We start from the raw sequence: 22,339 nt of genomic DNA, 5'->3' as shown, positions 1-22,339 counted from the left end.
CATACAAATAGTAAGAACTTTGTATGACCATCTCATGTGAATATCCAGAGTCTTTACGATGGCAGATGTTGGAGAAAGAAAGACCCTGCAAGTTGTATTGTTTTATTCCTAGAAAAGATAAAGGTGACCATATCTTCCCCTTTCCTCACTGAGAACTTGGGTAGGGTTAGGGGAAATTCGGAAGCATCAACTACAGGAGCATTCAGACAGATATCTAAGGGTACGTTCTCATGCAGTTTTGTTACATGATTTCGAAATGGATCCAAAAATATTCAAAGAGTATTTGAATCAATTTTTTTACTTCAAAATACATGCACAATATACTGTGGACATATCCCAAGTTGAAGGGCCAGACCTAAAGGGGTGTTCTCAAGTTTAAAAATCATCCCCTATTCACAGAATAGGGAATAACCTTCTGATTGCTGCTGGCCCGATCACCATAACCCCAACCGATATCGCAAAAGCTCCAGGTGAATGGAGTGAAAGTCAATCATGCACACTACCACGCCATTCATTTTTATTTGGAGCATGGGAGATTGCCAAGTACTGCGCTCAACTGATCTGTGGTGCTCCTAAGGCAGGGAATATGATAGATGCCTGCTCCATTCAGTGGGACCCTAGTTCTCTGGATCAATAGGGGCAACAGTGGTCTGACCCCCAGCAATCAGAAAGTTATTCCCTATCCTTCAGATAGGGAATAACTTTCAAACTTGAGAACATCCCTTTCAAATACACTGCCCCTGGATCCAGTTAGGACAATGTCACGTGTGTTTCCAAATTTGTTACAACAGTTAAGGAAATTTATTCCTGATTAAAGCACCATTCCAGCGTTTTGTTTTGTTTTTAATCACGCTGGAGTGGTGCTTCTAATCTAAGTTCTCTGATCCTATTCTTAAACTTACGTGCCAGTGTCTTCATCTTCTATCAACACAACCCCAGTTGGTCTCCAACGATTTGTGACCTGCCAACTGCTCCAGTGTTTCTTGGCACGTGCCAGAGGTCACTCTTCATTGCAAGTCTATTAGATCTATGTACTGGCTCTCCTAGACTTGTTTTGAGAGCTTGTGATGTAACTTCTGACTTACGGCAGTCACAAGATGGTGCAACAGGACCGGAGAGACACCGATAAAAGGTGAAGATGCCGGTAGGTGTGAATAAGTGTATGGCTACGGTCCTTAGATTAGAGGTACCATTGCAGTACTTAAAAAAAATGGTGGAGTGGAGCTTTAAGTAAAAAAATGTCCCTACATACAATACAAAAAGTTTAGAAAAATGGTATGATAATTGAAAGATTCTAAAATAGAAAAGCTTTATAGTGCTCATGATTTGATATTCTGGTGTCCACCTACTTTTGACCACATAGTGTCTTTTGTCCAACATTAATGTATTTTGACCCATTTTTCCAAGAATCAGCACATAAAGAAACTATTATTTATTAATATTTATGTACTTAAAGAAGTTCTCTACTACTAATGTAACCTACTTTCATTTGTCCTAACTATTCTTACCTGACACTTTACTAATATACTGCTGCTACCTACTCTGTTTCTGTACGCTGATCTCCTATATTCCTATGTTGATGCTTCGGTCTGGAGACCAGAATTGGATAAATTGAGCAGGGCACATCACTGGTGGGGACATGGCTACCTCTCTGTGATATCAGCAGTCTGGGCACGTATGCTTAGATCACACTTCACGCTCCTCTCAGCCTGATTTACAATGCGTGCTTTCATGTGGCGAGCACTGCAATGTGCAGATCATGCGATCTGATATACTATCTAATGATTGGACCATCACAGCTCTTGTCACATGAAAGCACGGCATGCGTGAACCAGACTGCTGTCACTCACAGAGAAGCAGCCATGCCCCCACCATTGACGTGTTCTGCTCAATTTATCCAATTCTGGTCTCATGATCGGAAAGATCAAAGCCAGAACATCAGTATGGGAATGTAGGCTCTGCAAAGAGATCAGCTTACCGGATCAAAATAGGTAGCACAAGTATATTTGGAAAGTGTTAGTAAGGAATAGTTAGGACAAATAAAAGGTGTCACATTAGTAGTGGAAAACCTCTTAAATGAATACCTGTTTAAATAGTTAATATACCCTACATACTTCATGTGGAATTTTTTAGTGAAATGATGAATGAACAGAAAATAACTAATTTCAGAAATACTTTTAAATTTTACAAAGTTTATTAAAAACTTTATCCAAAATTAAAACTTGAATAAAAGGTTTCTTAGTTTCTAAAAAAACAAGAGGATATCAGAAACAGACAGAATTTTCTCAAGTAAAGGCAAATGTCAGGTATTATTACTAGTGATGAGCGGTACTCGTAACGAGCAGTTGGATTCTCGGATGGGGGGATGACTCAAGTACCTGAGTATAATGCACATTAATGGGGAATTTGAGCATATTTCAGGGAAATCTTCTGGAAAAATGCTTGAGTTCCCCATTGACCTCCATTATACTCAGGTCCATTATACTCATTGACCTCCATTATACTCGAATTGCGCTCATCCGAGCACCAACTACTCTTTATGAGAGCCGTGTACCCGAGCATGGTAGTGTTTGTTCATCACTAATTATTACCTAAAGTGGCATCCCACAGTAATACATTAAATTCAGGAAAAGCAATGATCACTTTACTTGGTGGAGGCGACAAAGCCCATAGTAGCACATTCCAAGGATTACCAATTTACATAATCTCAGTGCTTATTTATATGTCCACCTTGCTTAGATGACCATTTTATCCTTTTTACCGCTACCCTGCTATCTCTATGTATAAGACCACTTAAACAAATCTGTCACCAGATTTTTGCTATGTAATCTGAGAGCAGCATAATGTAGAGGTTGAAATCCTGATTCCAGTGATGTGTCACTTGCTGAATTATTTGTTGCCCTTTTGATACAATTACTTTTTATCTGCTGCAGATCTACCAGTGCGCTGAAATGCTGAGCTCTGTATAACCCCGCCCACATTATTGGTTATGCAATGTACATTGACATAAAGCAGCTAACCAATGGTGGAGGCGGGGTTACACATAGCAGAGGCACCTAGTCCTGTAGTGATAATTTCCTGCTGATAAAACACTGATTTTCCTGAAACTTCAACACGCAGCCCAGTAAGTGACACTTATCTGGAATCATAATCTCAACCCCTACCACATGCTGCTCTAAGATTACATAGCAAAAACCTGCTATTAGGTTCCTTTTAATTCCTTGGGAGAATATAAGTCTGACGATTGCATGGCTTTTTCCTTGTAATCTTTGCAGCACTTACTTGCACAGGGCTGCTGTGCTGCTCTTATGAAATGCAGAATTGTTGTCAGGAAGAAGTTGGATATTGGCCGCTTACATTGCAGTTATCATCATGCTTATGTGTCTGTGTGAATTGAGGCTTAGCTTGATGTTCCGGAGTGCAAAACCACTAAAGTTGTCACGTACCTCTGTAATATTTGATGTTATTTCAAGCCTCTGATATCTCTTTGCCACCCGCCTTATTAATTATGGTACCTATATGATATGACGGTCTGTAATGCAGTCATCAGCTATACTGTACCGGCTGTCTTCAGAAAGATGGCAAAGTGCATGGGATAATGACGATGATGACACTGTCTCATAATATGCTGGTCGCCTGGGATGCTTATTATAGTAGTGTATAAAGCAGTATCGGGTGGAAATATGAAGAGCTGTCATCACACAGGATTAGATAGAAGAGGTGTCATCTAATCATCCCGTCTCTGTATTACTACTATAGCTCAAGGCCTCACAGAGGAAACATAGGTGGAATTGCTTCTAAGGCCAGCTTTGCGCACTATGACATCGCAGCTACGATGTTGGTGGGGTCAAATCGATAGTGACGCACATCCGGCGTCGCTGTCGATGTCGTACTGTGCAAAGCCCGCCTAAGTGTCAGTGCTAAACCCGAACATTGTGTTGATTTATTACATTATGTGCAACCAAAAATATGTAATTTTTATTTAAAGTCGATCTGCCACCAGATTTTACAATACAAACGACATACATTATTAATTAGATCTCAGTTCAGATGAGGCTGGTGTACTTACTTTGAAATTACACATCAGAATGACTGTATATTCTTATCTAAATGTTTCCCAACCAATTATTAAAAGCTCTAGCTGGATTTATAAAATGCTTTTTTTTATACCAGAACCATACAGCCATTCTGACATGGATATTCAAAGTAAGTTTACCAGCCTCATCAGGTATAAGAGAGTATCATTTAAAGTCGATTTGCCACCAGATTTTACAATACAAACGGCATACATTTTTAATTAGATCTCTTAGTTCAGATGAGGCTGGTGTGCTTACTTTGAAATTCCAAGTCTGAATGCCTGTATGTTCCTATGTGAGTGTATCCCAACTATATATTCCTATGTAACTGTTTCCCAATCTCTATATTCCTATCTGAATGTTTCCCAACCAATTATTAAAGCTCTAGCTTGATTTATAAAATGCTTTTTTAATATTAGGCCCATACAGCTATTCTGACATGGATTTTCAAAGTAAGTTTACCAGCCTCATCAGGTATAAGATATCTATTTAATAAGGTATGTCATTAGGTATAAGAGATCTGCTTAATCATGTATGTCATTTTGATAGTGAATTTATAGTGCAGATCCGTTTTAATATTGCAGCATTTCCTTGATCATATTTTAATATTGCAGTTACTACTATTAGTCAGTATTTAGCAATATGCCACCAGCTCCATAGATGGCGACAATAATTTGATCAGCAATTCCAATACCTCTATTTTGGACATGTTAGGTTAGGTGTTCAATATTTCTAGTGGGGTTATCGAGGCTCTTCCTTCCATGGGTAAAAATATGGAACCTTCTTGAAATGGGCTTACACCATTATATTACACCATTAAAGGGAATCTGTCAGTAGGTTTTTGCTATGTAAACTGAAGACAGCATGCTGCAAGGGTTAACACAGAGAATTTATGGCTGCCTGTCTTGTCAAGGTTCCGATCTGTTGCTATTTTTGTTTAACCAGCAAGACTTATCATCGCTCAGACAACAATGTAACGCTTAGGGTAGTCCGGCACGCCCCCTCACTGTCCATGTACAATCTCTATAGAGAGCCTGGTGTGGGCGGGGACAGCTCTCTCAGCTCTGCTACATGGTTAAATCTAGAAATTTTGATTGTGTCAGAACGGCTGCATCCAGTAATCTAAGTGATATATTGTTGCATTCAGGATCTCTTTGCCTACATTATGCTGTTCTCAGATGAGGTAGCAAAAACCTGCTGACAGATTCTCTTTAATGACCATTATAGCTGTAGGCCAAGGTGGAAACAACAGTTTTTATGGGTTACAACTATGGGGTTTATTTTGTTGAAACTAGAAATTGTGCAGTTAAAAAAACCCCCATTAAATTAATTGATAAAGGTTTCCGGTTCAGGACCCTCATTTATTATCAGGATGGGATTTGGAGATTTGGTTAAGGGGTAGAAATCTCACATGCGAGCACTATCTATGCGTTAGACAGGAGACCAGGCCTATGCAACAGAACCCTCTATAATCAGGTTTTAGTTTAGGGTATATTCAAATATAAATGTCTTATGTGAAGGGGTGGGTCCAGTACAGCTGGTGGGAGTACCACCACTTGGACATCACCAACTGAGAGAACAGGAGTCTTATGTCTCCATTTGAATAGTAAGGAGCAATACCATTACATTCATTGGCCATGGGACTAATGGACTAAGCTGAGTACAGTCCTCAGCTATTATCATCAGTCCTATAGGTAATGAAATATTGCTCATGGGCTAACCTCTTTAACAGGGTTGTCCAGTGACAACAAGCTATCACCTACCCGAAGGATAGGGGATAACTTTCTGATCGCTGGGTGTTGCACTGCTGGGATATGCACCGATTAGCAGATTATGGAACTTGTGTCCCCAATGGGGAACTTTTATCACCATTACAAAATGGAAGACAGACGTCTAACCACCACGCCATTCATTCTGATAAAAGCCGGGCACGACACTCAGTTCAGTCTCCACCGCTCAACAAGACTTTCACCTATTCCGTAAATAGGTGATCATTTGTTTTCACCGGACAATCCTTTTAACTTGTCGAGTTGTCATTAGGACACGTGAATGTCGTGATATCTTCGGGTCAGATTGAGAAACACAAGAACTTGGAAAAATGTGAATATATTTCATATATCTTTTCTATTACGTTTTTTATCTATTTAAATGTATTATATACCTGAAGACTTCCACATTTAATTTTATTCCATTTATTTTTTTTAAGGTACAACCTCCTTCACCGGTTCCTTCACTGACTCTCCAACCAAGTGCCATCCCTAATGGTAAATTGAAGTTATTCCTATCTCACCTTTTGTATTATTAGATCTTCAATACATCAGTTGGGTAACAGGACACAACAAAAATAGTCATACACACACATATATTTAACATTCCATACAGTTCTACAGCACTACAGCTATGTATCTTTTATTACAGGGATATTACCCTTGAATCCCACCCTTTTCTATATTAGAGGATGGGCATGTAAACAATTCCAGTAAATCCCAGCAATTTACAGTACCAAAAAATGATTTCTATCGTTGAACATCATCTTTTTTTGGGTCAATTCACAGAGGCCAAGCCGAAAGTTGTTGGAAGATTTCAAGTAACGACCACGAAAGAGCCTACTGATAATGACTCGGCATGGAGCCTCAGCAGCAGTCCTGAGGTGTCTCAGACATCCGACACTACACCTGAGCTGTACGAGACCGCTTCTTCCGATACTGACTTCAGCACAGATGAAGAGACAGAGGGTAACTTCTCTGAGCCTGAGAGCCTTACTCCCAATGTTAACATGGACACTGTTACATGGGACAAGCCACTCAGCTGCTCAGAATCTGACACCTGCAGCCAGGATTTGGGGGATCCTTGTGATGACAAGGAAGGCTATACCCCAGTGAGTAATGATGTGGCTAAAGTAGAGGTCTGTGCTTCTGTCCTCAACAACAATACTATTAACCAAGATGGCTGCCACGATAACTCCGTCAGTGAAGGCCTTATTCAACATGGCAGTATTACCAATGGAGAAAATGCTGTGGACAATACTAAAGTAATAGTATGTGATGGGAAGGATGCTGACTCCAGGTCTTCTAGTGAGGAAGAGAACACAGAGAAGACACCTCAGCAGATCTCGACAGTTCAGGTGTGGCTTCACTACACGAGAGGCATCACCTACCTCAGCAGTGATGACACCGAGAGTGAAGATGAAGAGATCTTTGAGGAGCTTCAGCAGCTAAGACAGAAGTAAGTTTCATAGAAAAGCAAATCATAGGTGGACACATTGTGTGCTCTTGTACATAGACCATGCGGACAATGGTGCTTACTGCTACCATAAGAAATACTAATACTATCTGTTAGGGCTGGGTTCCTGTATCGCAATCATGAATGTGGTGGTCTACAACTACAAGCCTATTGGCATGAAATTAATTTTACTCTGGAAAACTATCGTGCTACATTTTAAAGCAGTTTTTGCTCTAAAAGATAACACAAAAGAGAATCATTGATTGTGTGCAAAATTCATCAATCTCCGAATTCCATTTTGAAGAATAGCAACGAATACCACAAGACAGAAGAAAAATCACTTACAAAATGAGACTGATGAATCAGGGCCCAAATTTTTCCTAAACTTAACAAGCTTCATAAATAGTGTAATGTATTAAAGTTTGTATAGAAATTGTATGGTTTCCATATTTCAGGTGTGATATAAAGTAATCCTAGTAGCATCCAGAAATAATAGTAACATTGAATTGTCCTATTGATTGTGATGCAAGGGCTTAGGGGAGCACAATAAAGATTAGGGAGATGAATTGTATGGACTGGAGTCTTCTATGGGTTCTCTAAGTACGGTATTTATTTGTTCATCCAAGACTTTTCTTTGGTCTACAACTTGAGGCTTTGCCTTGGGTTTTCATGGCAATGTGGAGGTATATGGTGGCAGAGCCAGTTACGGATAAGATGTTGGGTCAGAATTAGGAGATATAAAGTATGCTGCATTGTATTTCACTACTTAGCAATATATCTAAACGGTGTACATGTACTTAGCACAAATCATCTATGGTTCATAATGAACATGAAAACAAAGTATACATAAATCTGACATCCTTGTATCTGTGTCTTGTAGACACATGTCCGAAGTGCAACTATTACAAGCGCTGCAGAAGAAAGAGATTGAGGAGCTGTATTATAGGATGGGAAAAGTGCCTCCGCCAGGGATTGTCTCTCCGGCAGCCATGCTCTCCAGCCGACAAAGGCGCCTCTCCAAGGGGAGCTTCAACCCATCAAGAAGAAACAGTTTGCAGAGATTAGAACTCCTCCCAGCAACTGGTAAGTTTATAGTCTCTTTTATACCTTTTAATAATACGCCCATACATTTACTTACAATGCGTATGCTATTTTTGAGGCTGTCCTACATATATGTAAAAATTACAGTTTTCCCTACTCAAAATTACCGTATTTTTCGCTTTATAAGACGCACTTTTGTTCCCCTAAATTTTGGGGGAAAGTAGGGGGTGCGTCTTATAATCCGAATATACGGATTATATACTGCAGGGTCCAGAGGAGGTGGGGGCCGCTCTGGAGCGGTGCTGGAGGCTGAGGGAGGCTGGTAGAGGCAGGTGAAAGCTGTGGTAGGCAGCGTTAGATCTCCTGCTCCCGCTCATATAATATGCACAGCCGCTGTCCATCACTGTGGTGCTGAAACCACACCGTGGTGATGAGCTGGGGGAGCGGCGCATATTATATCTGCCTGTGCTCCCTTTGATCGCACATGCCCCCCTGTATTAGCTATGGCCCCCATGCTGCTGCCCATAGTAAAATAAAAAACTCTTTCCTTACCTCCTCCTGCATGTCTCCCCGGTCTCCCTCCTGGTGCTGAGATCAGGCACGCAGAGATATCTCTCTGCCATGCCGATCACATGACCGCACTGAGAACCAGGAAATAGGAAGTGCAGGAGACAGGAGGAGCTCAACCCCACTGAGGGAGACACGAGGCAGGACAGTGCTGGAGAAGGTAAGGAAAGAGTTTGTTTTACTAAAAGCAGCAGCATGGGGGCGATATCTAACACAGGGTAATGTGTGCCAGCCACAGTGGGCTGTGTGCCAGCCACAGTGGGCCATGTGCCAGCCACAGTGGGCTGTGTGCCAGCCAAAGGGGGCCATGTGCCAGCCATAGAGGACGTGTGCCAGCAATAGGGGACATGTGGCATCACTGGGGGCCGTGTGTCAGCCCCAGGGGGCCGTGTGCCAGCCATAGGGGCCATGTGACAGCCATAGGGGCCGTGTGCCAGCCATAGAGGACAAGTGCCAGCAATAGGGGACATGTGGCATCACTGGGGGCTGTGTGCCAGCCACAGGGGGCTGTGTGCCAGCCACAGGGGCCATGTGCCAGCCATAGGGGCCGTGTGCCAGCCATAGGGGACATGTGCCAGCCATAGTGGACGTGTGCCAGCCATAGGGGACGTGTGGCATCACTGGGGGCTGTGTGCCAGCCACAGGGGCCATGTGCCAGCCATAGGGGCCGTGTGCCAGCCATAGGGGCCATGTGCCAGCCATAGGGGACGTGTGCCAGCCATAGGGGACATGTGGCATCACTGGGGCCGTGTGCCAGCCATAAGGGCCGTGTGCCAGCCATAGGGGCCGTGTGCCAGCCATAGGTGACGTGTGCCAGCCATAGGGGACATGTGGCATCACTGGGGGCTGTGCGCCAGCCACAGGGGGCCGTGTGCTAGCCATAGGGGCCGTTTGCCAGCCAGAGAGGACAAGTGCCAGCCATAGAGGACATGTGGCATCACTGGGGGATGTGTGCCAGCACAAGGGTGCTATATTCAATATAAGGTGGCCATATCCAGATTAAGCGGGCTAATTTTAAGATGGGGGGCTATGAGGGACATATACCCTATATGATTTGTTAGATGGATACTGGCATTATAAGACGTACCCCATTTATTAAAACATTCTCTATTCCTTCACCAAATTTGGGGGTGCGTCTTATAATCAGGTGCGTCTTATAAAGCGGAAAAATACGGTACAATATTAAAAAGTACATTATGTTTTTGGTTGTGATACATGCAATCAACTAAAAAGTAATCGTTTTATTTATTTATTTTCCGTAAATCAAAAGTGCCCATGAATTTTCACTTTGTAATATATCTTATTAGACAAATCTACTTCTTACTTCTCCTGCACTGATCATTCGTTCCCAAAATTCTCAATTCATGGGTTCAGTTTGTCTTCAGTGACTGCAGACTTTCCCATTACTGAGATAGGTGACAGTTGGTGCTCGTAACATTCTATGGAGGACTGTAACAGTCGTTTCAGAAGCACTTGCAGCAGAATGTGTGCCTAGCTCCTCCTTTCTTCATAGAATGTTGAAAGCACCAACTGTTATCTCAGTAATGGGGAAATCTGTTTTGATTGAATATACATTTTGTCCATGAACTGAGAATGAATGATCAGACCAGGTGTCATGATCCAGGACAGCTTTTCCCTGCTGCTGGTTACACCCAGCTCTGGCCTTGTCATGTCAGGGGCTGACTTCTCTTCACTCGTTCTGGATCCCAGGACACTATATATTGCCTTTCTACCTATAGGTCAGTGCCAGTGATATTTCTACCTTGCAGCTTGTATTGTGTTCTTGATCTGTCCTGCCTCCCTGCTACTGTGTCCTGACTTTGACCCTCCCCCGTTCGTCTGCCTGTCCCAATCCCTGACTTTCCTCTCCTGTCTGTAGTTTGTGTTTCTCTCTGCATACCTGATCTCCCGGCTTCCGACTCTGTTCTGTTTTCTGACTTGAAATTGATCGTCCCTTTGCTGTGACTCGACTTTCCTGGCTAGACCCTGACTGTTTGACTACTCTATTGCCCCCTGGTGGCTTACCTGTTAACTGCCTGCTGAAGTTACTCTGCTGTACTTCAGCTGCCTTTCCGTTACAGTATTTCTTTGTCTCTCCTTCACTACTCTGCTGCCACCTAGTAGAGAATATGCTGTACTACGTCTTACTAGCCTTAGTACAGCGAGACACGAGGAGGAGAAAGAAGCAGATTTTTCTAATAACATATATTACAAAGTTGCTTATTTTTATGTTTACTATTGATTTATGAAATTAAAATGTAAACAACGGTTACTCTTTAACGATATACTACCACTTGTTTGAACGCTTTTGTAGTTTTTTTTATCCAGTAAATAATAGCTATTATTATATATCATATAAACAGGAATTAGGAAGAATTCACTTGGAGGAAGCAGTACGGGATCGCAGGATCAGCGTCCAAGCAAAGGGATCACATTTTCCGGGGATGTAATGAGAATGGTGAGTTTCATCATTGTTTTATAACTGATGAAAAATATCTGCGTCATCTCTTTTAGCTGGATCGTGCAATCAGCTTTAATCAAGTGTCTATAAAAGAAACATAATAGATCTAGTAGTCATACCCTTTTAGTAATGCTCTGAGATTTCTATTACATTTTATATGAAATTTGTTTGTCATTGCTGCCTAAAAAGGGAAGCAGTGTAGGGTGTCGTGGGACGGTGGTCGGGAGTGAGGAATTCAATCCAGATGCCCCAACACGCTACACAAAAGGACTGGTCCTGGCTGGGTGTGTGGACTTGTGTAGTGTGGATAGTTTGCCCATGTAGGCCACATGTTGCCGCTGACATCGGCTGGCCAGGACCAAATGACAACTTGTTTCCACAAGGAGACCACCATTTAGTTTCAAACAATGGTACTTTACTCGACAATTTGTTTCACCAACAACTTCATATTCCAGATGGTGGGCACAAATCTTCCGGCATGTTTCAACAGTACAAGGCATATCAGACACATTCCCAGTTCCCACTGAGTCGTTTCTGATCTTACTGATCCTGTGAGTCCCAACTCAACTCAGCCTAACGCGTCAGTCCAACTTGTAATGGTATCTTTCCCTTCTAGCGGTTCCATGTCCAGTCTCCTAGTAGAGGAGAGGTTCAAGGGATTTGTTACTAGTGAAAGAGTAGAGCCTTGCATTCCCAGTGCTTTTGTATCTACATCTCTTCTCCTTGTAGAGGAGGGGGTAAGGGGTAGCCACTGATGCCAGCAGTGTCTTATGCTCTCAGATGCTTGCAAAGAATCTGCTAGGGAAAGACAATTTTGTTCACATGCTAGTTAGTATTAACCCATTACCTTGATGGTTATGGGCCTGGCCAGTAGAGTCCTGTCCTATGGCTCCTATTTGCTTGGGCCCCTCCTTTGGAGGGTCGGTCTGTAGTCTCGACATTGTTCTCACTCTGTCTTGGTCAACACTCAAGGATCACTTAACTGTTACTGACTGTAAAGCCTAACAACCACACATAAACTTGCTGTACATTACATAACACACTACAGTATCAGCACTACATATCACAGGCTACACTATACATTACACGAGAACACATTGCAACACATCATATTACATTACAATCCACGGGACACAATACTTACAAAGACGCAAGATATTATTCACATTACACTACACAATTTGATTGGTGTCTTCATGGGCAGGAACGTGACAGCAACAGACCACCATTCTTACACCTGTAACCTTGAAAAACGGTATTTACCTGTAGATATATTGTTAATTGGCAGACTTACTGGATCAGCAGCTACAGGCAGAAAATGGAGTTACATTCTCCCTGCAGCCGCTTGCTTCCAGTCATTGGGACGGTGTAGATAGCTGCTACATTCACCATTCCATCATACAGTGATAGTGGTGTAATCACTCCCCTGCACATTGTTTGGCGGTCAGCTCTGCACACACTTGCTGCACTCACACTGCATACCAGGCTGTCAATCAATGTGTTTGGAAAGTGATTATAGGCAGCATGTTCACTCTATAGTGAACGATGACTGCAGCAACTCAATGTATAACCCCAAAAATAAAGTAAAATGTTTTAAAATCTATTTAAAAAAATCTAAATAAAATTCTACTTCTCTTTTTCCATTGTAAAAGTAACAAAAAAATTATAAAAATAACCATATTTGGTATTTCTGTGGCCACAAAAAGTTTGATATTTCAAAAAAATTATAAGCAATTAACTCATATAGTACACATTGAAAGGAGAGGAAAAAACATAAAATTGTTCTTTTTCAATCTAAACAAGTCTATACACAGTTCCGTTGCTAGAAAAATTTAAAAAAACGTTTTGAGTCGTAGAAAAAGGCAACAAAACACAATTTTTTTTTCTACAATTTTGGATTTTTTTTAAGCCACAAAAATAATAATAAAAATATATATACTGTATATACAGTATACGTTTGTCATCACTATTTTCATACTGACCTGAACAATCATGTTGGCTGGTCAATTTTACCATATGAATGCCATGAAAAACAAGACTCAACAGATCAAACGTGAAATAGCATTTTTTTCCCTGCTTTTCAGTTCATTGTATGGAAAAATGAATGGCATAATTCAAATTTACAACTGTTCCTGTAAAAAGAAAGTCCTTAAATTGCTATGCCTACTGAAAAGTAAAAAAAAAGCTATTGTTCTTGAAAGAAATAGAGGAACACAAAAATGAAAGGGCAAAAATTAAAAGGATAAAATTAAGCGGTAAATGTGGAGATGGAAAATTGAAAGTGAAAAACTGGCTGTGTTTAAATTTCTCCATAAATAAATAAAACTGTATGTAGTAGAACAGGATCAAAAATGTAAAAAAACAAATAAGAGCAACCTTCTTTCCCCCAAACTTGTGTACATGTACATATTTCTTTAACCAAGAATCAGCAAAAACATTAGTGCATGACCTGTGCTCTGTGGCTTCCCTTCCAACACTCTTGCACCCCTTCAATCTATCCTAATTTCTGCGGCCTGCTTAATCCACCTCTCCCCTCGCTATTCCCTAGCCTCACCACTCTGCCAATCCCTTCACTGGGTTCCCACATACACATACACATAAAAAGCCATCCGTAACCTGTCTCCTCCTTACATCTACGACCTAGTCTCCCGGTACCTACCTGCAAGCAACCTCAGATCCCCACAAGATCTCCTTCTCTACTCCTCTCTTAACTCCTCTTTCCACAATCGCATACAAGATTTCTCCCGTGCCTCCCCCATACTCTACAACGCTCTACCCCAACACATCAGACTCTCACCTACCATGGAAAGCTTCAAAAGTAATTTGAAGACCCACCTCTTCAAACAAGCCTACAACCTATAATAACCCTGAGTCCAGTACATCACAGCACAACAAGCTCTGTCCGCACCTACTGAACCCTCACCCATTCACTGTAGACTGTGAGCCCTGACGGGCAGAGTCCTCTCTCCTCCTGTACCAGTCTGTTTTGTAATGTTCATGACTGTTGTACTAGTTTTTTAGGTATACCCTTTGCACTTGTAAAGCGCCATGGAATAAATGGCACTATAATAATAATAATAATAATAATGATAATAATAATAAATAATAATAATAAGTGTGACGGAATGAACATAAATAACATGTAAAGGGCTACATAAAATGTTCTGTGTGATCCCCTAAAGCAGATATTGATTTCTCTTTCCAAATGAACAGATACTGTATTTCCTCTGAGGTTCCAACGTTTCCTTGCAGAGCTGCAGTAGGATTCTTCCTGGCCTTGTGTTTCTTTTATATTGATTTCTAAACCTGATCTACATAAATAATAATTGTACCATTTTCGTTATTTTTTTTTAGGTGACTACTGGGGGAATTCACAGTGACACTTGTGATCAGGACGAGAAAGGGAAAGTAAAGGTAATCTAATAGTAAAATTTAAACTGTTTAAATATCAGGTTTGGTCAAGAAAAGATAAGGGGAAATGCTGCTAAAACCAATTTCACTGTGATGTTAGAAGTCGATCTGACCAATTTCCATAATTGAAGGAGCCATGGTACACAGCAGTAGCCTAAACTTTCAAACAAGTCACAATGATTTAAAGGGAACCTGTAACCTCCAGAAACGCTAATTACTCACAGGCATAATAGTAGTATGAAGGTAAAAAGTATTTAAACCAGGTCTGACTGCTGCGGCAAACAGGGAGAATATGCAGTTATATTCTCCCTGCAGCTGCTTGCTTCCATTCATTGGGGTAGTGCAGGGAGCTGTAACAGTCATTGCTCTCTATACAGTAAATGCACTGTAATTACTTCCCACTACATTGATTGACAGCCTGCTTTGTAAACATACACTGCAGGGAAGACTGTAAATCAGTATGCTGATAAATCATTACAGTGTGCTCATTCTATATTGACTATTGACTGTATCTGCTCCTTGTACACAATGACTGGAAGTGAGTGGCTACAGGGAGAATATAACTTGATTTTCTCCCTGTAGCCATGATTCCAGTAAGGCAGTCAGGCATGGTTTTATCCTGGAGATGACAAGTTCCTTTTAAGGTAGGTCTTGCTTAATCAGTATATTACTAGAACTACCCTTTTGATACAGGTAAAATATATCTTTGTACCGTGTTAGCCAGTAGAGATAAAAAAATGTTTAAAAGAACTGAAGTCCTCAGTGGTTGATACCTTTTAATGGCTAACTGAAAAGATGGTAATAATAGCAAACTGTCGAGACTACTCAGGTCTCTTCTTCAGGCTCAATATAACTCAAAATCTGAAGAGTCACATATTTATACACAACAGGACATAGAATGGGGCAGTAAATAAAACAAGTTATGTGAAGCAGAACTATCACTATGGCAAGAGGACAAACTGTTGTGGCCAAAAATATTGCTGCAGTTCATTGTGAAAGTTTTATTGTCCTCTGATTAGAGTCTGGTCCAGGGCTGTGATGCCCCCAGATGCTCTGAGGAGCACATCTCTTAATTGATGTAAAAAGACATGAATCCATGAGACACATTCATTCCTGCTCTGAATGGGTCAAAGGTCATCATAAGTTTGTACTCCCAGACTCTCCTGTCTCTCTGGGACTTGAAGTTACCTTTCAATACCAGCAATTTCATGTCCATGATGCTGTGGTCTGGGTTACAAAAATGTTTGGCCACAGGTAGATCCATCCTTTTTTCTCTAATAGTGTGGCGGTGAGAATTCATCCTTGTCCTGAGCTGTTGTCCTGTCTCCCCTACATACAGATCCCCAGTTGGACATTTGGTACATATAATTAAGTACACCACATTAGTTGTGGTGCAGCTGAAGGTACCTGGGATCTTGTAGTCCTGATGTGATCTGGGAATCTTTATTTTGCCCGTTGTCAGTATAAATGGACAGGTCTTACATTTTTTCTGGTTGCAGGGAAGTGTTCCTGTTGTTGGAGAGGACAGGGAGCTTCTGACAATGATGCTTCTTAGATTTGGGGGCTGTCTAAAACACAGAAGTGGGGGGTCTGGAAAAATAGATTTTAACCGGGCATCTTTTTGCAGTAATGGTTGTAGTTTCCGTGTAGCTCCTCTTAACACCTCCAGATGTGGATTGTAGGTGATTACAAGAGGGACCCGGTTGTTTTCTTCTTTAGTTTTATAATGTAGGAGATGGTTTCTTGATATTCTGGTGGCTCTTGTAATCTGGTTTTCAATTGTTCTTGGGTGGTAGCCTTGATTCAAAAAGGTCTTTCTGAGGCCCTCAAGTTGATTGTCTCTATCTGTACTGTTAGAACATATCCGATTGTACCTGATAGCCTGGCTGTATACAATAGAGTTTTTATGTGTTTTGGATGAAAACTGTCCCATTTCAGGTATGTTGGACGGTCAATTGGCTTCTTGCACAGGGATGTGTCTATTTCATTGTTCCACAGTTTAATGATGGTGTCCAAGAAGTTGATTTCAGTGCAGGAGTAGTTGAGTGTTAGGTTAATGGTGGGATGAAACTGATTAAAGTGTTCATGGAAGGTCTTCAGCTGTTCCTCAGACTCTGTCCAGATGATTAAAATATCGTCAATGTAATGGTAGTAGGCCAGAGGCCTGATAGGACAAAAGGATAAAAAGTCACTCTCAAGCTTGGCCATGAAAATATTTGCATATTGTGGTGCCATTTTGCTTCCCATTTCAGTCCCAGTCTCCTGTAGATATATGTTATTGTCAAATGCAAAGTAATTATGGGTGAGGATGAATTTTGTAAGCTTTACCACAGAATCAGCATCAATTCCTGTATTTTCCATGAAGACTTTGCAGGCATTCAATCCATCCTGGTGTGGAATATTCGAGTACAAGGATTCCACATCCATGGTGGCAAGGATGGTTCCCTCTGGTAGAGGACCTATTGCTGATAGTTTTTTCAATAGGTCAGTAGTGTCCTGGATGTAGCTGGTTGTATCCCTTACCAAGGGTTTAAGGATACCCTCTACCCATCCAGAGACTTGTTCAGTGAGGGTGCCCACACATGAAATGATGGGTCTTCCTGGGTTTCCAGATTTGTGAATTTTGGGAAGCATGTAGAATGTGCCTATTCTTGGACTTACCGGTATCAGTTCATCAGCTGTTGAGGATATGTCAGGCAGACAAGAGACCAACTTGTTAAGTTCCTTGTAATAGTCCTGTGTAGGGTCAGACTTTTTATAGTAGCAGCATATAGAAGGAGGCGGCAGCTCACTCTGTCAGTTACACGAAACTTTTTATTCTGCGGTTGCAGACATATACAGGAGCAGTGAGGGGGGAGAGAGGAGTGCAGGGGCGAGGAGCGGACGACAGCCTGTTTCGCGCTGTATAGCGCTTTGTCAAGTCCTGACCGCAGAATAAAAAGTTTCGTGTAACTGACACAGTGAGCTGCCGCCTCGTTCTTCTATATGCTGGATCTCTGAATTCTTTTCATGCTGCTCGCTGAGCACTACTCTGCAAGGCACTATCCACACAGGCGCACGTGCATTCCTGGAACAGCTGAACCATAAAACCTGTGAGTACGGCTCCACTGCCCGGCAGATCTGCTCTGCAGTACCCGATCTTGCTTTGTTTATATACATTTTTTTATAGTAGCGTGTGTCCTTCAGTTGTCTGTGTGCTTCATTCATGTAGTCTGATTTGTTCATCATGACTATTGCAACCCCCTTGTCTGCAGATTTAATGATGATTTCTTTGTTGGTTTTCAAAGATTTTATGGCCCTTCTCTCCTGGGCACTGATGTTGGATGGTTGCCTCCTGTGTGTGTCTAGGATAGTGGATTTTACCAAATGTCTGAAAGTGTCTATATAGTTATCCAAATGAGGGTTGAGTCCTGGTGGAGGTGTCCAATCTGACCTTTTCCTGGTTGTCAAGATCCGTCTTCCTTCAGTCTGGGTGGATTCTGAAACATCTGCATCGTTAAAATATTCCCTGAGACGTAGTCTCCTGAAGTAATCTTCCATGTTGCTGCAGAGTTCAGTTTTGTCTAGAGCTTTAGTAGGACAAAATGAGAGTCCCCTAGAAAGCACAGCAAGTTCCACTTTGTTGGGTTTATAATCCGAGAGATTGATAACACAGATGCTTTTGTGTCTTGAATGGAGTGGTTGTCCAAGTTGGCAGGTTTTGGCTTTGTTCTCCACCTGTTTGTATTAAGTCCAGAATTGAGGCGCAGTCTATGTAGCTTCTTTTCCTTGTTGTGGATCAGAAGGGTTCGTAGTCTGTAATAGTATTGTTGTACTTTTTGCTCTGTGCTTTCTGGAAGTGTCTTCCTTTGTGTTTCAAATTCCCTCTGTATTTTACTCTTGATGCTGTAGAAGACATGCAAAAGGTGGTTCCTTAGTCTCTCAGAAGTCCTGTGACAAAGGTTTTGTGCATAATGGGTATTGTAGGTATGTAGAATTGGGTTTGTAATCCAGAGTCCTTTGGGGATCAGATTCTCCTTTTTGCATTTGGATAAAAAAAATTATGTCGCTGTCCAGTTGTGCGCGTTTCTTCAGAAGTGTCTTTAGGTCCAGAAAGATGCGGTACATTCTGGTAGCCTCCATTTTGATACAGGTAAAATATATCATATTTATGTGTGATGGAGTGTGTCAACTCTCGCTAGTAAACTTCATGGCAAGCAGCGGTGTTTGCTACATCACAAATTTTACTCCAGCATAAAGTAGAGTAAGATTTGTGGCGGAGCACATAGTGGAGCATGCCACCATGTACCTTGCCTGATTCATTAAGAGGGGTAAACCTCTTAATGAATCAAGAGCATCCACTCCGACACGCCCTGTCATCAAGACATAGTCAATCATAGCGCTGTATTGTTGATGTGTTCAATTATAAAAGGTAATAATATAAACCACTCCAGCACATGCACAGTGAGTGGAGCTGCGGACAGTACATTGCTCTACATGCATCGGGTGACATATCTGAGCCTGTAGGAATGTGGGTCTGGATGAAATCAGGACCACCCACCAAACGTTTCACAAGTAGTGCTCACCACTTTATAACTGCATTCTTTCCTTGATGGTACTTAGATTATCTTCTTTAGAAACCTATTGCCATCCTCTATAATGCTATGTTGTTGGTTTAAAGGGCACCTGACAGCTGATATATGCTGCTAAATCCACAGGCAGCATGTATCAGACACTGACTGCATAATTTTACTCTGTTTAACTCTGATATGCTGCAGCATTTCAGAGAAATATATTACTTAACAGCTGCCGAGGACTGAGCTGAACTGGATACTTGTCACATAGGTGGGTCCTCAGTGACTTTTACCCTCCTGCTGTAAGTGACTGACAGGTCTCTTTTTATACATGCGTGTAGGGAGAGACCTGTCACTCCAGTGGAGTGGGAGGGGACAAGTCACCATGGACCCTTCTTTATGACTAGTCTTTTGTATGGTTTAGTTCTCAGTGGATTTAAGCTATGTTTTTCTCTCAAACATCACAGCATTTCAGAATTATATATATGTGGCTGAAATCATGCAGCTATTGGCTGATACATGCTACCCGTGGATTGGGCAGCATATATCAGCTGTCAGGTTCTCTATAAGAGATGTACAAGTGCATCTCAATAAATCCCGGTTGCTTGTGCACCTTTTTCTACCACACTTTTTCTTCCACTCAACCTACCATTAATATGGTTGGATACAGCAATCTGTGAACATCCAGCTTTTTTAGCAATGAGCTTATGTGGCTTACCCTCCTTGTAGAGTGTCTCAGTGACTGCCTTCTGGACGTCTGTTAAGTCAGCAGTCTTCCCCATGATTGTATAGCCTACTGAACCAGACTTAACCGCTTAGGAAGCCTTTGCAGGTGTTTTGTGGTATTTAGTCTAATTTTCTGAGATAATGACTTTTGGTTTTTCATTGGCTATAAGCCATAATCCTCAATATTAACAGAAATAAACAGGTAAAATCACTCTGAGTGTAATGACTCTATATATGTGTTTCCTTTTTGTATTGAATTACTGAAATAAATTAATTTTTTGAGGATATTCTAATATTTTGAGTTGCACTTGTATATGTGATAACAGGCTCCCTTTAAAACAGCATTTTCCCAGTAAAATACTCCTAAAATATCCTTAAACACCATTGGATTGGGATTATCACGTAACTAGAACTTTATCATTTTGTAAACCTACTTTAACTTACTTTCTTTTTCTTTTTTTTTCCAGTAAAGTCTTCAAATCATCTACACACTTGAAGACAAGGAGATAAAAACAGACTACCTCAAGCAGACCTTTGCTGCTGTCTTCTGCCATGTTATGGTTGAGACTTGTCCAACAAGACCTATTGATTGCTGTGGAGGATTGTGAGAAACAGCTGGGAAGTGAAAGGATCTGCACCTTGCCTTGATGGTCGTCAACACCCAACATATGGGTGTCATGGACTATGGCTGCCTCAGTGACTGCTTGTTGAGATTTTTTTTTTATTTGATATTCATGAATGTCTCATCTTATTGTTCTGTTTTTCCAAAAGAACATAGCAAGGTTCCTCATAAAAGTAACTGTTTGAAATGTGAGAACCCACTGGAAACAGCGTTAGGACATGTTGTTGGCTTTGGTTGGATGTTCTCCATTCTTAGAATGTGAGTTCCATGACCATGCACTTTGGACTTCTTCAGAAATGTGATCTGGAAAGTCACCTGCCAACACTTTTTGCCATTTGGCTTTTTTTTTTTTGTTTCTTTTAGCTTGAAGCCACAATTAACAATGAATGTGCATTATCTCTAAAGCTATAGCAATACAATATGAGATTTAGATATGGTTGAATGTGGAAAATGTGAATGAGACTTGTAGATATTACATTTGGAATGTGAATAAGAGACGTTGTATTAAACTGTGGTCCTCTGACAGGATCTAAAGATTGTACAAAGAAAGCAAAGTGCTTTAATCTCGGTAAGTCCTGTCTTGGAGGAGCCCTTTATCTATGTCTGTCACTTTTAGAACTCAAATGTGGGAGATGTTCTTGAAAATAGGTTGCTGGCCTTGGTACGTTTAACTACGAGAGGGCAGCGCTGTATAATATAATGTGAAATGATACTGGGTAAAGTTCTGCTGAAACATAGATGTTAAATATATAATTTTATATAGTGTATAGTAAAAAAAAAGTGATCTGGCATCCAATAGTCCAGAAAGTCTGATAATGTGGACCCTATTTCCAGGGTAGAACAGCTAGAAATAGAAAGCTGAGCTCTGATAATCATTTGGGAACTTCTTATGTTGAGGAAAATCAAAAGGTATCCAAAAAGATTGACGACCAGTAGATTTTGGGGGGGGTCTCCTGAATCTGCTTAATTTGTCCTGTCCTCAGAGGAAAGAGGTGTCTGGAAGTAGTTTCATCCCCTCCTTCCATTAAAACACATGCAAGCTTGGCCAAAGTGAATGTATATATATAGGGGGCTTGAGGAGTAGCTGTTGGCTGAACGAGTGGTTGGCCAACAGCTATTCACGATTTTTTTTAAGTGGGTTCTTTCTGTAGGTGACCTAATAGTAGACGTGATATTTCTCTACTTCTCTATAACCATCCGAGTCCAAAATATCTCATGACCAGCACCTATCATGTCTTATTGATGCCAAATTAAAGGAGTTTTTTCTGTATAATGTAATAAAGCTCAACATTGTTATCATTATTTGTTTCTTTGTATCCAAGTCGTGGCACAAACACCAATAAAATAACATAATACACGTCACATATCTTTTTGGTTTTACGAGAGAAATGTAGCATACATTTTTCTCTTTGGACATTCAGTAATAAATAGTGATGGGTGAGCACTAAAATGCTCGGGTGCACGTTACTCGAAAGGAGCAATTTCTAACTCTCGGGTGCTCGTTTCTAGTAACAAGCATAATGGAAGTCAATGGAAACTTGAGCATTTCTACATCAGACCCCTAGGAGGATTGAGGGGGGGGCTTGGAAATCACTGAAATAGATGCAAACACCACTGAAATGGAAAGGGAACAGCATGGGAAAGACGCCTGGACACTTCT

The 22,339-nt window shown here is 41.2% G+C and overlaps 1 protein-coding gene across 2 annotated transcripts in view; it reads left to right on the top strand.

The window, feature by feature from the left end:
- WNK4 (WNK lysine deficient protein kinase 4) overlaps window positions 1-22,036 on the top strand; it is a 213,520-nt gene extending 191,484 nt beyond the window's left edge. For both annotated transcript variants that reach the window (XM_075349984.1, XM_075349983.1), the window contains 6 exons: window positions 6,283-6,340; window positions 6,632-7,301; window positions 8,179-8,381; window positions 11,270-11,364; window positions 14,722-14,781; window positions 20,525-22,036. In XM_075349984.1, the coding sequence (XP_075206099.1) occupies window positions 6,283-6,340; window positions 6,632-7,301; window positions 8,179-8,381; window positions 11,270-11,364; window positions 14,722-14,781; window positions 20,525-20,527 (1,089 nt within the window). In that variant the 3' untranslated portion in view covers window positions 20,528-22,036. The remainder of the gene's footprint in view (window positions 1-6,282; window positions 6,341-6,631; window positions 7,302-8,178; window positions 8,382-11,269; window positions 11,365-14,721; window positions 14,782-20,524) is intronic.
- The last annotated feature ends 303 nt before the right edge of the window (window positions 22,037-22,339 follow it).

The sequence above is a fragment of the Anomaloglossus baeobatrachus genome, chromosome 5, assembly GCF_048569485.1.
Source record: "Anomaloglossus baeobatrachus isolate aAnoBae1 chromosome 5, aAnoBae1.hap1, whole genome shotgun sequence".
Lineage (NCBI taxonomy): Eukaryota > Metazoa > Chordata > Amphibia > Anura > Aromobatidae > Anomaloglossus > Anomaloglossus baeobatrachus.
Note: the sequence above shows the minus strand (reverse complement) of the source record. Positions and strands in the feature narration are given on the sequence as shown.